Consider the following 15,975-nt stretch of genomic DNA (forward strand, 5'->3'; position numbering starts at 1 on the left):
GTGTAAAAAGCGTGAGCTATATGAAGACACGTGCTGATTCCTGTGTATAAAACAGGTTGTCGTTATGGACGTCCTTAACCAGAGATATAAGCAAAAGCATGAATTAAGTGAGACTCGATGTCCCTTTGTCTCACTTTGTCCTTTAACGTCGATGACGATTCGTGAGACGTTATCAGCATCCTAATTCCTGTGTCCTTCAGCTCACTGTGATGCATGTGTAGAAATCTACCCACCCCACCCCTCAATCCGCTCATTTACATCCTAATTAAGGCAGTGTCCACTCACCACGCATCACTGCAATGCACAGAGGAGAGGAAGAGGAACTAAAAAGGTGAGAAACTACACTGTCTGATCAATATACTGTATGCACATTGTCTAAAATGCATCTGTCTCCAATTTTGAGGCCTTCAGTAGACAATCACATACACACAACACTCCTTACTTGTTACAATCAACACATCTATGCATGGGCATAAATCCCCCCCAACCGAGGGTTGTCCCACCCAAAAAAAAAAGTATTTAAAAAACATCGCACTCTCTATTGTGAAAAATATATGTATGTATACCTAAATACTTGTGTAAGAATTGCAAAAAATGCATCTAAAAATGCATCAAAAAATCCCCCTCCCCTTCCTCACAGTGGTTTGACCCACTGCCTCCTTTCCCAGTACATCTCACCTACTCTGCACACACGAGTCAGGTGTGTGGCTGCGGCTCAATTAATGTCAAACTCCATTAAGTAGGGGATTTTATTAACTGTAAATAAAGAGATTCTCTTTAATGTAGTTGATGCAGACATTCATAAATTTGCTGCGGCAAAAATGCTGATTACGGATGTAATTTTCCATGAATCTGCTATATTAGCGATTAAAATCTTACTTATCTAGTCAACGTTAGCTTGTTTCCAATAGCTTGTTACATACTGCACTGACACTAACACGCCAAAGCCGTTTCCCATGCATTGTTTTATTTGGGACGACTTGGCATAACGTTAACTTAACATTAACGGCCACAATTAGCATATTGTTTAGCTGTGCGTTTACTAAATGAGCACTGTGCTACGTCCAAACTGACCTCACTGTATTTTTTGTATAATCGATTTCTATTCTGTTCTTAAGTGTCTTAATTAATTTGAAATAAAATTTTAAACCTTTTTTAATTACCTGTTTTTATTGTTGTGATTATTTTTTTATGATAGTTTTACTTTCTTTATGTAAAGCACTTTGAATTACCATTGTGTATGAAATGTGCTACAGCATAAATAAACTTGCCTTGCAGTGTCATAGACTACATTTACATTTACATTTACAGCATTTGGCAGACGCCCTTATCCAGAGCGACGTACATAAGTGCTTAAATCTCTAACACTGAATACATTAATGCTGGTTCACTAGGTTACATACTTAAGATACCATGAGTTTAAAACATTTGTTCAAAGTTACAATGAAAAAGTGTCAGTTTTTTTTTTTTTTAATACAAAAGATAAGGAAAGAAGTGCTAGTTGAAGTGTTTCCTGAATAAGTAGGTCTTCAACCGCCGCTTGAAAATAGCCAGTGACTTGGCTGTCCGGACCTCTATGGGAAGTTCATTCCACCACCTTGGTGCCAGAACAGAGAAGAGTCTTGTAGTGTACTTGCCTCTTACCCTGAGAGATGGTGGAACCAGTCGAGCAGTGCTGGTACAGTAGATCGGAGGTTGCGGGGTGCAGTGCGAGGAATGATGAGGGCTTTGAGGTAAGAGGGAGCTGGTCCATTTTTGGCTTTGTAGGCCAACATCAGTGTTTTGAATCAACTAGACTAGATAAAATGACAGAGAAAAGGAAAATTTGAACCTGAGAAAAACTTTGAAAATATCCATAATGATGCAGTTTCCATGCTACAATAATATTGATAAAAGCAACATTTTTCACTGTGGGGACATATCATTATAAGTACGATTTGACTGTATTATTTGTGTCCCCCCTTCAAAAATTGCTCCTGAGAAATTTTATATTTATTGTCCCTCCCTACTGTTAAATGAAATTTACGCCCATGCATCTACGTGCGAATAATGTGCACGTTATACCACACACAGGCTCTCAACAACACGGCAGCTGATCATCACTTTAGAGTAAATTTCCCTACTTTGGATCAAGCGAATCACTATGACTATGGAAAGCAAAAGAGGTCACAAAGAAACGACAGAAAGTGTTGGTGAAAATAAAGAAATCTGTCTGAGAATGAATTATTACAATAGTGTGGTGGGTTAAAATGTTTGCACTCTTTGTTAAAGGTAGATGTTCAAATGTTCTGTTGCTAGCACCCTTGTTGTGGTCTGGTACTGTTTGTAGCACCGTCATTCTGGAAGAAAGAATAATTTGCTCATATTATATTATTATAATTAGCGACTCAAAAAAAGAAGACTCGTCTCTGCCCGTCTCTCTCGGCTCTACTATTTTTCTCAACAAAACACAACGGTTTATGGAAAATGAGCATTGGTGGCTCAGTGGTAGAAGGGCCTGATTCGATTCAACAGGGTTTCTTTTGTACTGAAAGCCAAAGAGTCCATGGAGAAACAATATGCAGTAAAAACTAGCCTGAAATGTCTTTCTTGTAAGCAAATTCACCGGTCATTCTCTTTAATACAGTCACTGAGTGAATGAATCAATGATTTGCTCAATTTTTAATACCTAAAAAAACATTAACTGGCGCCGCCTACTGGTGTAATGATCAAACTTGTGGAAAGAGTCACTGAACGAATCAGTGAATGAATCTGTCACAGTGAACCGAGCCAAAAGATTTGATTGACATGACTCGAAATTACAACTAGTGCTCGAGGCGTTGCTGTCACTGGGGAAAGCCAAATGAGTCGCATCACGCAATTTTTTTGGAAACACACAATTTTGTTGAAATTTAAAAAAGATATACATCATAATTGATTATTTTGCTGGTGGATATATGCATTATTTAATGTGTTGAATGGCACGGGTGTAAGTTTAAAGCTTACAAAATAAAATAAGATAAGATAAGATATACCTTTACTCTTCCCACAATGGGGAAATTTCTCTGTATATATATATATATATATATATATATATATATATATATATATATATATATATATATATATATATATATATATATATATAAATTAAGACATAATATAGTATATAGCATATTGTAATGATCAGTTTGTAATCAGTTTGTTATTGTAATGACGCACCGCCGGAGCACCAGCACAGAGAAGCGTCTCCGGAGTTCTAACTCTGTTCCGGACAACACTCCCCAGCATCCTTAACTTAAACTGATTGCACTGCAACTTGACTCCAGTGCGAAGTCTCGATTTGTCTGACAATCATTCTGAGCGTTTCCATGGTTTCTGTATTTCTGATCTCGACCCTATTTCCTCTCTACGACTTTCTCCTTGCTTGCTGCCTGTCTCGACCTTCTGCCTGTCCCTCGTTTCCGATCTCTGCTTATCCTCTGACACCTGTGTTTGCCGGCTTTGACTTGATCTGTCTGACGTTGTGTATTTGCTGTAATAAACGCTGCAAATGGATCCTCAGCCTTACGCCTCCACATCACACATATACACAACACAATGTATAAATACGCAGAAGAAAAAAGAGACCATGAGTAAGTAGTTATGCGGGTGGGAAAGAGATGATAAATTGTGTATCATCGGCATAGCAGTGGTAAGAGAACCCGTGTGAGGAAATAACTTCACCAAGAGAGTGGGTATACAGGGAATACAGGGAGAAAAGAAAAGGACCAAGTACTAAGCCCTGTGGGACACCAGTGGAGAGTCTGTAGTTACTGATATCTAATGGATCTAGAGCAGGATGGGAATAACCCTTGCTTATAGGTAACCCTCCTTGAAGGTAGTTGGTACATGACCACATGTTATGGATTTATTGATGATAGCAGAGATGAAGGGCAGAAGTTCTTGCAAGATAGTCTGGTAAGTGTCAAGATCTGCATCAAGTTGTGAGGTAAGATAGGGAGAGTGATTGTAGATAACAATGATGAGAAGGTTGATTGGAGAGTTAATAAAAATGTCATGAAAGAGTTATAAAACACCATCTCTTTGACAACAGTAGACCTGTACTACCACCCCTGCCCATTTCTCGTGGTGAGTGAGAGAAAGCATAGGCAGAGGATAGAGCAGCTGGTGTAGCAGTGTTCTTTGGGAATATGCAGGTCTCTTAGCGCAAGAAAGTCAAAGGAGTAGTGGGAAGCTAAATCCAGATAAAATCAGCTTTCCTTACAACACACTGGCAGTTCCCGAGCCCACTGTTTGAGACTTACACGACAGAGGAAGGTGGATGAGGTTACTGGAAATGTGACCTCTGCTCTGTAGACGAGACCGCCTGCGACGGTAAGAGGTGACTACAGAGATGGGTTTGAGGCACATATCTGCAGTCAACCGAGGGTGAGATTTAAAATATGATGCGGTAGAATATATCAATCAGTACTAGACACTTATTTACAATGCATTGGAGGGATATTTAGAGGGAACCTTACAAACCTCCAAAGTGGAGAACCTTTAATTGAAATGAGTAAGTTCTGCCCACAATTCACACCTTAAGGGAGAGCTGAGAGAACTACTAAGCATCTATCCTTGAAACTAGGTGTTGCAGTGACACACAGGCAACATCTGTGCCATGCATCAGTTTGCCAGATGTTGCCAGATGTTCTCCCATATGGCATTGATTCCTGAGGTCAAGATCAGTGAGGTAGGATTCAAAATAATATCATATTTACAGTATAAGCTCATGGCATAGACCATCATACTGTACATAATAATATATATCGTCGCTGATGGGCGGAAACCTCCTATGTCCAAATTTTCACATATCAATGCTATCGGTCAGTCCCCACTTGGGTCTGTTATTTTTACAAGTTATTAACCAATCTAAAGTCTTGAAAATAGCTTGAGCGCAAATCTCTTAACCTAACCGCAGACCTTGTCGAACACTGCTGGCAGCAGCGACGTCTGTGTCCGTAACGTTCTTATAAATGACAGCATAATCTCGTATCTCCCTGCTCCCAAGTCATAAAGCTCGTATCTCCGATAAAACGTGACTTTGGGAAAATGTTGTGTTAATGTTGGTACACAACAGTATATGATAGCAATATAAGGTACTGTATAATAACAACTTTAACGATACGATGTTTAATAACTCGAAAAAAATCTGCGTGTTTTTTTATTTCCTGAAAAATAATGGTTTTGGAGATACGAGGATTCCGCGCGACAGCGACGATATATACATAATTATGTCTTGCTTTGAATGTATTTTATCTCTGTGTTGGCTTGAAATCTGCAGGCATTTTTAAAGTCAATTCAGGGGGCAAAGTGTACCTCAGAATAAACACTGTCCTGCTCTGTCAGCAAGGCGCATGTACACACACACACACACACACACACACACACACACACACACACACACACACACACACACACACACACACACACACAGAGGACCCTGACCTTCCTCTGATTCAGCTAGAAGACTACAGAGTATCGCTCTCTGGTTTTTTCACCAGCAGCCACAATGAAGCTTAAGCTGCTCCTGCTGCTTCTTGTCTTCCTCTGTACCTTCATCATACCTGCACAGGTGAGGTTTAAACTGCATTGTGCTCACTTTATACAGGATGTAATATTTGCAGTCACATAACAAATTTTCATGTCAATCAGTTGTCAAAACCTGACCACCATCCAAAGCATGAAAAAGAGCATAAGAAGGAGAAACCAGGAGAGAGACATGGCAATAAACACGGAAAGCGACGGGGGCGAGTAGAGGGTAGGAGAAATGTTCTCATTTCTAATTAGAAATTCTTCTAATTTATAATATAGTATTATATTTGAAAATCAAAGAATCGTGTAAAAATCCCATGTGAATGAAATACTGAAATACTACATTAAAAAAATGAAGAAGAACAAAAACAACAACAAATGAAATGAACCACATAAAAAAAACACACATGAACCAGTTCAGTGAGAAGATTTCTGACGTTTAAATATTTTAATATGTTTTCTGTAAAAAAAATATAAAATAAAATAAAATAATAATAATAATATTATTAATAATGTGAGTGATGAAATGTATAAAAAAAAATCGAATGGTGAAATTAAAAGTGATAAAACACTGAAAAGGTTAAATATAAAAAAAGAAGCATTATTGTTCTGTAGAAGAAGAAATGAACTAACCCTTAAAACCGATGACGTTTATGACATTACTTTTTTTTTTAAAGACCTGCTGGCTGACTACGATAATGACAGCAGTGATGATGAGGATGATGAAGACAGGGGCGAATGGCTATTTCAACTTCAAAATGTCAGAGGTATGAACCAGGGAATGCTAATTGTTCAGTGTTTTTTTGTTTGTTTGTTTGTTTGTTTGTTTGTTTTAGTGACTGAAGCTCAGTCAGATCCACCAAAGTGGACCACCAAATATAAACTGGGTGACACTGATATGGTTGTAGGATCGGAGTATTTATTTTCCGATAGCTGTGATACAGCATCCATGGAGCAGGGAGGGTTAAGGGCCTTGCTCAAGGGCCTAGAAATGGGAGCTTGACAGTGTTGGGGCTTGAACGCTGATCCTCCAAACAAACTACCCAATGCCTTACCTTCTTAAGCCACCACTGCTCCTTGCTGTTGGTTGGGGGTTGGTTGGTTTTATAACATGGCTACAAAGTGCAAATCATTGTTTGTGTATATTGTGAAATATTCAGGCACACACACTAGTTTAGTAGAGAGGAAACGTGTACCTACAGTACACGTCTGATTGAGACGTGGGCTACAGCGAGGCTCATCGTGTTGTACAAATTCTGCACAATACACGGTGTGAGGCTCAACGGAAACTTCGGCCTCAACCCAATTCGCTTCCAGATCACAACTCGCTTTAAAATCTGCTTCAACATCAGATTAAATATAGAAATATCATCTTGTGAGGAATGGATTTCAAGCATTGGTAATTTGCTTGCTCCTAAAGACGACATGGAGTGAGGTGTAATTAGCCATGTGAATCTGTTTCCTGACATTCTCCTCAACACACACACACACACACACACACACACACACACACACACACACACACACACACACACACAAACTAGAAATGACCTCATTGAGTTGAGTCGGAGTTGCTACAACCCCAAGCATACCCTAGCATCCCAAAGCTATCGTATTTAATACGATCCTGTCTTGTCTTACATATTCACTTCTCATTTCAGATCTCTTCATTTGTCTTTTCACTGTCTGTCTTTCACCTCTGGTCGTTTTAGGGACCTGCAGCCCGAATCCATGCCTCAACAACGGAGTGTGTGAGGAAAAGAAAGGCAGATACAAGTGCAAGTGTCCCAAACCTTTCAGAGGCAGGAGATGTGAGAAAAGTAAGAGATCGTCTCACATGACAACCCAGAAGCAATCCAAAGTGAATAATTAAATGATTATATCGTTGATTTTATGTATTTTTTTCAAGAAGGAAATCATTTTGTTTACAGGTACAAAGGCATGCAAGAAGGACACATGTGGATACGGTCAGTGTGTTCTTACATCAAGTCCACCGTTCTTCGAGTGCAAGTGTAAAGCACCGTTCCTACCCCCCAACTGCAAAAAAAGTAAGATGTTTCCTAGCACTAGCCAGCATTAGTTAGAAGCTTACTTTTTATAAGATGTCAAAAGTTTACACATTACTCCAAAGCATCGGTATCAACTTTAAATAAAAACACTATCTATATACCATCTGAAAGCTAAAGATACTTCACGGATGTACGAAATAAACCACGTCGCAGGAAGTATAATTTAACGTTGTTATAGCAACAGAAAATTGTTTTGTTGATTGTTTTCCTATAAAAGCTCATTCTGAAGTGTATTAATCATCTTCCACAACAGCATGCATAACTAGAATAACGATGCTTTTTAACCATTTAGAGTTACATTTAATGGTGTAGAACATCCACGAGTGAGTTAGTTCCTGTTGTCACTCATGTGATATAACAGTTACGTCCAGTCATTTTCTTAATAAGCTGACATTTTCTCTCTCTCTGAGAGTTAAAGGTGGGGTCTCAGATTTTTCAGAAATGCTTCAGGCCGAATAATAAAGAAAAATCAAAACAAAAATCAAAACAAACGTGTAGCTAATGAGCAGAAAGGGGCGGGGTTTGTCAATACGCGGCGGAGAGAGTGTTCACGTGTGACATTAGCAGGAAGCGGTTTTAACATTGACATGGAGAATAAAAACAAAGAAAGAAAGAGAAGAAAGACTTACGATAAGGCAAGAAGTAGGACGTGTTAATATAGGATCAGCTTTCCAGCACTGGAGAGAACTGAAGGAGCAGGAAGTTGGCCACATATTCACAGGTTGGAGTTTCCCGAGTCAATAACTCCTGAGCTAAACGCTGTTTTGCTTTGTTACACAGAACTAATATATGCCTTTGTCCTTTACATGATTATGCTTGTGTGGCATTTTTGCTTGTTTGTTTATCTACAATCGTATTGTTCTTCCCTTCAGCTATGAAAAGACACGTTTCTTTCTGTTAGTCGCCTGGGTTACGTATGTATGTGTGGGCGGAGCTATCGATACAGGGGTGGGACCCGTTTGGGTTAGGGGCGTGTTTGTTTTGGTGATTTCAAATGTCGACATTGGCTTTCAAACATCGGAAACCCTGTCTTTAAGAGAAACAATCACAGCTTGGCAGGTTTACATCAGTTTCGTCTGTGCTCTTTTACACCAGTTGCCCCATGCGAAAGGAACCCGTGTCGAAATGGAGGAACCTGTCAGAAAGACGGTCAAGACTTTGACTGTATCTGCTTGAAAGGTTTTTCTGGAAAATTCTGTCAGGTTGGTAAGTATGTATTTTACATTTTTCTTATGATTTTATCAACAAGTCAAATGAATCACATTTCTTTTTTTTTTTTTTTCGAGGCCCGAATGACTGCTATGAAGGAAATGGTGAGTCCTACAGAGGGATGGTATCAGAGACAGAGGATGGAGATGATTGTCTTTTCTGGAATTATTATTTTCTCGTGACTAAAGGAACAAACCCGTTCACTGCATCCAACGACCATCATGGTCTGGGTCCTCACAACTTATGCAGGTATTAAGCTATACATGGCTTCCCAACTCTCGAGAGCCAAATCGACAGACTCCTTTTTCGAAAGCTTACATGTATCTCTTGAATCACAGAAATCCAGATGGCGATTCAAAGCCATGGTGCTTCATACGATCAGGAAATAAGATAAGATGGGATCATTGTAATGTGACGAAATGTCCTACCGGTAATTATGTTTCTCCATTCCTACATTTTCATGATATTAGATTGTCAAGAAATATCAAATGAAAGTCTCAAGATGTTTCACCACTTAGCCAATTTAAGAGGTGCCAATTTAACAACAATAAAAATCTAAATTTTCTGGAATATTTCGTTCTTGTAAGAATCAGATATAAGTGGATTGTTGAAGCGTCTTAGCTTGGGTTCCATTTAAAACCTTCACTGAGAGGAAGCCTTCTGTTTAAATAAAGAAGCCTTCAGGACTCCTTCATACGTTTAGAAGAAAAAAATCGAAGTTTAATCGAGGGATAGATACAAATTGCTGTTTAAAGGAAACTCTTGCAATACTTATAGTGACCACCAGAGGGACACCCTGTAAAATATATGCTAAAAAATTTTAATTTTCCACGCTACAAGACTATTCAATTCACTCAGATGATAAGAAACCTTCTTTTTGTTGCTTTTTCTTATAGATCCCATGACCACTGCCCCTCCAAGACCGAGGCCCACTCTAAAACCCCAACTACCGGATTCTTCAGAAAGTCACATTAATGAAAGCACAACAACAGGACATGACACTGCAGAAAACCACACAACAGCAAGTAATGCTTCCGGAAGCACCATAACAGGAAACAATGCCACTGGAAGCCTGATCCATATAGACGATGATAATGAAACCCACACCCAAGAAATCATTACAGAAACTATGACAGCAAAACCCACCATCCTTCCTCTGCAGACACAGTTTACAACATGCGGCAAACCCCAACCAAAAAGAGCAATACATCGTATTTATGGGGGTATTAAGGCACTTCCTGGTGGCCAGCCATGGCAGGCTTCAGTTCAGGTCAGACCCAAAGGTACAACCTTGCCCTTCAGACATGTTTGTGGAGGCACTCTCATTAAACCATGCTGGGTGCTGACTGCAGGACATTGTATGTGAGTATCTCTACTACGTTGACCATTCACAATGTACAAGACATGTTTACCGATCGATAGACGTCGGCATGTTAAGAAAATCGGTTTGCATTTCCAAAAGATTCATGGTGTCTCCCTACTATTATGGATGCTACTTATATCTAAAAATCCACAAAGAACCATCCAAGAAGAGTTCCATTTGTAACGACGCTAACGCAAACAGAACCGAACAAACAGTGTACTGTAGCTGCACATTGGCCTCTCGGTAGCGTAGTCGCCCTGTTTATGTGTATATGACCTCAGTGCCCTAAAGAATCCAAACACATCGGGGTAGTCAAGGATGTATGAAGGACCAAAGGGTATTTTATCCGAAGAGATCGCGTTAATGATTTCCTAGGTATCGATTCCTTGAGAAATTGTTTATTCGAGTTGGAGCATTAAAAAAAAACTTTGGAAAATTTCTAAAAATAAGAATTTATTTTAAAGTTTTCAAAACATGTGTTTTTACAGTGACCCCAGCAAAGATTTCCAGGTCGTTCTGGGAACTATTGATTTGGCGAAGCCTGAGGCGTCACGGCAAACGCTGGAGGTTGCACAGACCATTGTCCATGAGCAATACAGACAGACACCTGAGTCGGTTTACAATGACATCGGTGATCACTGTTTACTTATATGTTATCGCCTTTATATTGTATCGGTGTATGCTAATACTGTATCATATGCTCATATTATTCTGCTATAAACAAAACTAGATATCCGATACAGTATTTTGACATCTGTTTTCGTGACCCAATTATGATCATGTTACCTTTGTATCTTAATTTATCATCAGCTCTGCTTAGGCTCAAAGCTCGAAATGGCAAGTGTGCAGAGGAGAGCCAGTTTGTAAAGACAGCCTGCTTGCCCGCTGTAGATTTTCACGACGGAACCGAGTGCAGTATCTCTGGATGGGGAGCCACTTCTGAATGTAAGCCAGAGAATCTTCGTGACTCTGAGAAGTACGATCGGACCATAAAAACAATTAGACTTTCTCTGTCCTTATTTTTTTAGCACAACATGGCTCCAATCAGTTGCTGGATGCTGACGTGTTGCTGATTTCCCAGGACGTTTGCTCCAGCCTTAGAGTGTATGGGAAAGACATAGATAACAATATGTTCTGTGCTGGTTACCTGGAGGGTGGAGTGGACTCGTGTCAGGTGAGAAATCATCAGTGTTTCATAATACGATCCACTCTTAGGTCGGGATGGAAGGAACGGTACTGTATGTGAATTTTATCCAGCAACTATAGAAAGCCATCATGATAATAAAAAAAAAAAAATGAAAAAACTTATCTCTTTGCCAACACTGTTAATCGCACACTGAACGTCTTCCTATTCTGATAGGGTGACTCTGGAGGGCCTTTGACCTGTGTGGAAAATCAGGTGCACTATATCTACGGCATCGTTAGCTGGGGTGACCAGTGTGGATTGAAGAACAAGCCCGGGGTATATACTCGGGTCAAAAACTTCGTGGAATGGATCAACAGGAAAACAGCTACTGCGGGTGTATGAATTCTCAGAGTGTTAGAAAAGCGTTGATAAAATAAAGGCGGTATTAGGTTTTAAATATGGAATAATCAATTTTTAGGTGCAGAAATTTACGACACAACTAAAGGGGCTATGGTATAATTCATTCTCAGAAGAATGTTCACTGAGAACATTGAGCTGTGGAAGTGAGTTTTCCTTCCAGAAACTGGTTATCAGAACAATAAATAAATAAATAAATAAATAAATAAATAAATAAATAAATAAATGTGAAGTGATTTTTTTTAAGTATACTGTATTAAAAGTAGCTGTAATTACAAAAATAATAATTAACAAATTACCGACACAGGTACCACCCTGAAGGTGTCTGTGTTCTTGTTGGTAATCTAATGTCACGCCACAAGATGGCAGCAGAGTGCAGGTCGCCTGCAAGAAAAAACATAATACAAATAGGATATATGCATTCTGAATCATCATTAAAATAAAATCACATTCATATATTACTCAGGGTTGCGATCACTAGAATAAATGTCCCACGTGGTTCCTTTCCTGAACTCGTAGTGTCCTTTTGTCCTTGTCTTGCTCCCTGACAAACAATAACGCAGGGCTGTCTATAATCAGTACAAGTCCGATGACGTTTCTGGATTTCCAGGGAGTTTAGGAAAGACCACTGATCCATAGACCGTCCTTAAGGATAATTTCCTGTAGAAGAAGCCACTTAATTCCTCTCAAGTCCACAAGCAGGCATCAGGTGCATGACCGCGTCTTTACCTTTCCACCAAAACAACTTCTGAACTGACTTTAATAAAGGAGCATTGCTGTAATCCCACTCCAACATCCATTTGTTATCCAGTATCATGCTCCATGGTCTGCTATCGATGTTCAGTTGTAGTTAAGAAGTATCTAAGCATTTACATTTGTGACAAAGTGACGAGGTGTTTACATGTATCGCTTGTCATCTGTGACATTAACCATTACCATCTACCTGAGCATCGTATTAGGCAAGACACCTGTCAGTGCCAGGCTTAAAGACTACCGCTCCATTAAATATGCATAGATAGAGTGTAATAGTACAGGCCAGGGCTAAATGGTGGATGAACCTTTGGAGGCATCCCAGAACATGGCTGTTAGTGTTTAATTAATAAGTGTTACCCCAATGGCCATATACAGAAAGCCCTAATGAGAAGTTCCTGGAAAGGGAAACTGCCTGGTCCCAGGACAAAGCCTACAGCTCTGACAAATGGGTCTGCATGACTGTGGATCATTTGTCATTAACAGAAATAAAACGTTTGCAAACATTGTTTTTCTCTATCTATCTATCTATCTATCTATCTATCTATCTATCTATCTATCTATCTATCTATCTATCTATCTATCTATCTATCTATCCAATGATTACGAATTCATCTACAGTATAAACATGCAGAATACTGACATGTTAACATATTTACTTCTTTTCAGGGATCTTGTTGTCTAAGATTTCACATTCAGATTATTTCCTGTAATGATGCCTTTTGTTGTCATTCATGGTTTAAGTGCAGGAATCTGCTATATTTAGGGGTGGACCAGAAGTCTGTTTGGGGCGTGTCTATAACATGACTGACAGGTGGGTTGTAAGCGTAGTTTAATTCAACTGTATATCCATGTTATGCATATGCTTTAGTAGTAGTAGTAGTACTACTTTAATTTTGACATCAAATAACGCAAGGCAAAAAAAAAACAGTTCAAAGGAAGGTAGATGCACTCGATAATCAGGTGGATGATTATTAAGATCAACACATAATAAGGATAAAAGGCTACTCAAGCTGCTCGCTTCACAATGCTCTGAGGAGATCACTAATCTCTCAGCTGATTAATATCCGGTTAATATTCAGGCATCTTTTAGGAAAAGCACCTCACTTTACAAAGTCCTATGGTTACAGTGTTATCACGTAGGTAACCACATTTGGCAGGACCGATCTTCTTTTGCTCGGCGGCGTCGGCCTAGATGCATGAAACAGTAAACGACCGGCAAACAAAACAACGGTTACGGCTAATATGTTGGCTATGCGCACGGCCAGGGAGCTCATTTGAGCTGAAATAAACATGACTGTGCTCTGGCTCCTGTTGCTCGCAGTACTTGAACAAAAGGCAGCAGCCGTCTGGGCCACTCGAATGAAAAAAGGGGCAGGAGGCCACTGTACGGCCTGCTCGCATTTCACCCATTCACTTAGGTTACCATCTTGCATACTGTACTTCCCTCTGGACGGGGAATGCTATCCGCTTATATCTCCATGCCTAATGGCTGCCGCCTTTTAGGGAGTTTTCAAGCAGAAGGAACCAGCAGACAAGCAGAAATCGCTTAGCTAAACGCTGAGCGCAATCTTGAAATAGAAAACTGGAATGGGGGGATTGCCTGGATGAGCTGAAATGTTATTTGGATGACACCCCGTGCATTAAAGCGAGGGAAGGGCTGTGTTGAGTTTCTCATTGAGAAGGCAGCAGCAGGACTCATTGCGATAAGGAAATAAGGCTAATGTTACCTGATCTGGTATAATGTGAACCAATTACCAGTCCATTGCACTTCATTACAGAACTGTAATAGGGAGCGGGGTCAGCGCTGCTACTGGAGCAGGCGAGGGAGAAATTTAGTGGTCATTGATAATATGATAAAAAGTGACAGGGAGAGAAGGCAGTCAAACAAATTATTGAGATTTACAGTGAGTAAGAGGAAACAGAATCAGCCCATTTAGGCAGCAGTGGGCCAGCATTTGTCCAGAGCAGCTCGGTCGAACACAAAGAGGCGTTTATTGGCGGGGAAATCTAAAACTATCAAGGAATTGCTTGAGACGCTGAACTTTAGACGCCTGGAACGGACACTGAAATAATTTGTGGAAGCGATGTTCTTTTGTGGAGAACACAAACGATCCGGTCGTACTTTTCAAGTTCTTATAATGAATGGTGTAACAAAAATCCATATTGCACGAACCAGACAAGGACAGTGAATAAAAGTGGAACTTTCTCAGATATCTTGTCTACAAATTACCGGACTGGAATGTCTGAAAGAATAGCTAAAAAAAAAATGCTCCTCATGTCACAGGCAGGGCAGAAAATAAGAATGAAAGAGCGGCAATTTGGCTGATTGCGTGAACAGGGAGGCATTTGTGTGTCAAGCGTCCTTCACAATAACCCCATGTGGTTCAGATAAATAACATTAACATTTAACATTTTGCATGTCCTAACTCACTCTCTCCCTAAATACACTCTACTTTCCAATTCTACCCACTAAAAAAAAAATTACATAAATCAACAGATTTATTCCAAACATCAAATCATCCCAATTTCTCTCTGGTTCTTTTTGCTTCATTTTCCCCATTAAACAAATTTTAGATAATGCAATACAGTTCAGTTATATTTGCTTTTAGATATCATTGAGCATTGTTGTGATGCAGCTGTACGTACATACAGTATATGTGCATATATGTGTATATAAAAGAAAATAAATTATATAAAGATATAAAAATTTATTAATTAAAAATCAGAATAAGAGTAATAAAAATGTAAAAAAATTGTAATTTATTTAATTTATTATTTATTATTATTATTATTATTATTATTTTATTTGTTTGTTTATTTATTTATTTATTCGTAAAAAATTAAGTTAATTTGAAAAACAAAAATAAAAGTTTTTATTAGAAATATACAGCACATGCTGTGAAAATGGGATTTGAGCAAAACAAACGTTCCTATGACAGTAAAACCTTTAGGCATCTTCAGTGGTCCCTGCAGAGATATAGAAACATGACCACTCACTCAGCACACACACACACACACACACACACACACACAGAAAAAGACTGAGATGTGTAACATATAACAAATCCATTCTTCTGTTCCCCAGTCCTCAAAGAAAAACCATTTGCTGTCAGCACTGCATTTTTCAATTCCTCTAGGTAATCAGATTGTGTTTACCCGGATGTGGACCATCATAAAATGTTATTAAAAACTTAAATGGAGTTTAGGCACAGCAAAGATGGCACACGTGAAATGACGTGCAAACAGCACAGGGAGATTCCTATCGTTATTTGGACAGGCGCTGGACTGCCTGGTAAAGGGAAAATTAGCATTGAGACTGTCTTGTGATGATAAGGAGCCCCAGTGGAGAGGAATGGCAAGAGGTAGGTGTGTGTGTGTGTGTGTGTGTGTGTGTGTGTGTGTGTGTGTGTGTGTGTGTGTGTGTGTGTGTGTGTGTGTGTGTGTGTAAGTGCTGGCAGATACAAGAGTGCTCAAGTGCTTGG

The 15,975-nt window shown here is 39.3% G+C and overlaps 1 protein-coding gene across 1 annotated transcript; it reads left to right on the top strand.

Annotated features, from left to right (window-relative positions):
• Window positions 1-5,400: 5,400 nt before the first annotated feature.
• Window positions 5,401-11,967, top strand: LOC113655220 (hyaluronan-binding protein 2-like). The gene is made up of 13 exons (XM_027165613.2): window positions 5,401-5,596; window positions 5,677-5,782; window positions 6,234-6,323; window positions 7,269-7,376; window positions 7,488-7,604; window positions 8,721-8,831; window positions 8,912-9,083; window positions 9,173-9,264; window positions 9,731-10,196; window positions 10,686-10,828; window positions 11,008-11,142; window positions 11,226-11,371; window positions 11,558-11,967. The coding sequence occupies exons 1-13, from the start codon at window positions 5,534-5,536 to the stop codon at window positions 11,723-11,725; spliced, it is 1,917 nt and encodes a 638-aa protein (XP_027021414.1). The 5' UTR covers window positions 5,401-5,533; the 3' UTR covers window positions 11,726-11,967.
• Window positions 11,968-15,975: the final 4,008 nt, after the last annotated feature.

Source organism: Tachysurus fulvidraco, chromosome 4, assembly GCF_022655615.1.
Source record: "Tachysurus fulvidraco isolate hzauxx_2018 chromosome 4, HZAU_PFXX_2.0, whole genome shotgun sequence".
NCBI classification, from domain to species: domain Eukaryota; kingdom Metazoa; phylum Chordata; class Actinopteri; order Siluriformes; family Bagridae; genus Tachysurus; species Tachysurus fulvidraco.

Coding starts and splice junctions, on each gene's coding strand:
- LOC113655220 (XM_027165613.2), top strand. CDS start 5,534: ATGAAGCTTAAGCTGCTCCTGCTGCTTCTTGTCTTCCTCTGTACCTTC. Junction 8,832..8,911: donor TGGAAAATTCTGTCAGGTTG/GTAAGTATGTAT, acceptor TTTTTTTTCGAG/GCCCGAATGACTGCTATGAA. Junction 9,084..9,172: donor GGTCCTCACAACTTATGCAG/GTATTAAGCTAT, acceptor CTTGAATCACAG/AAATCCAGATGGCGATTCAA.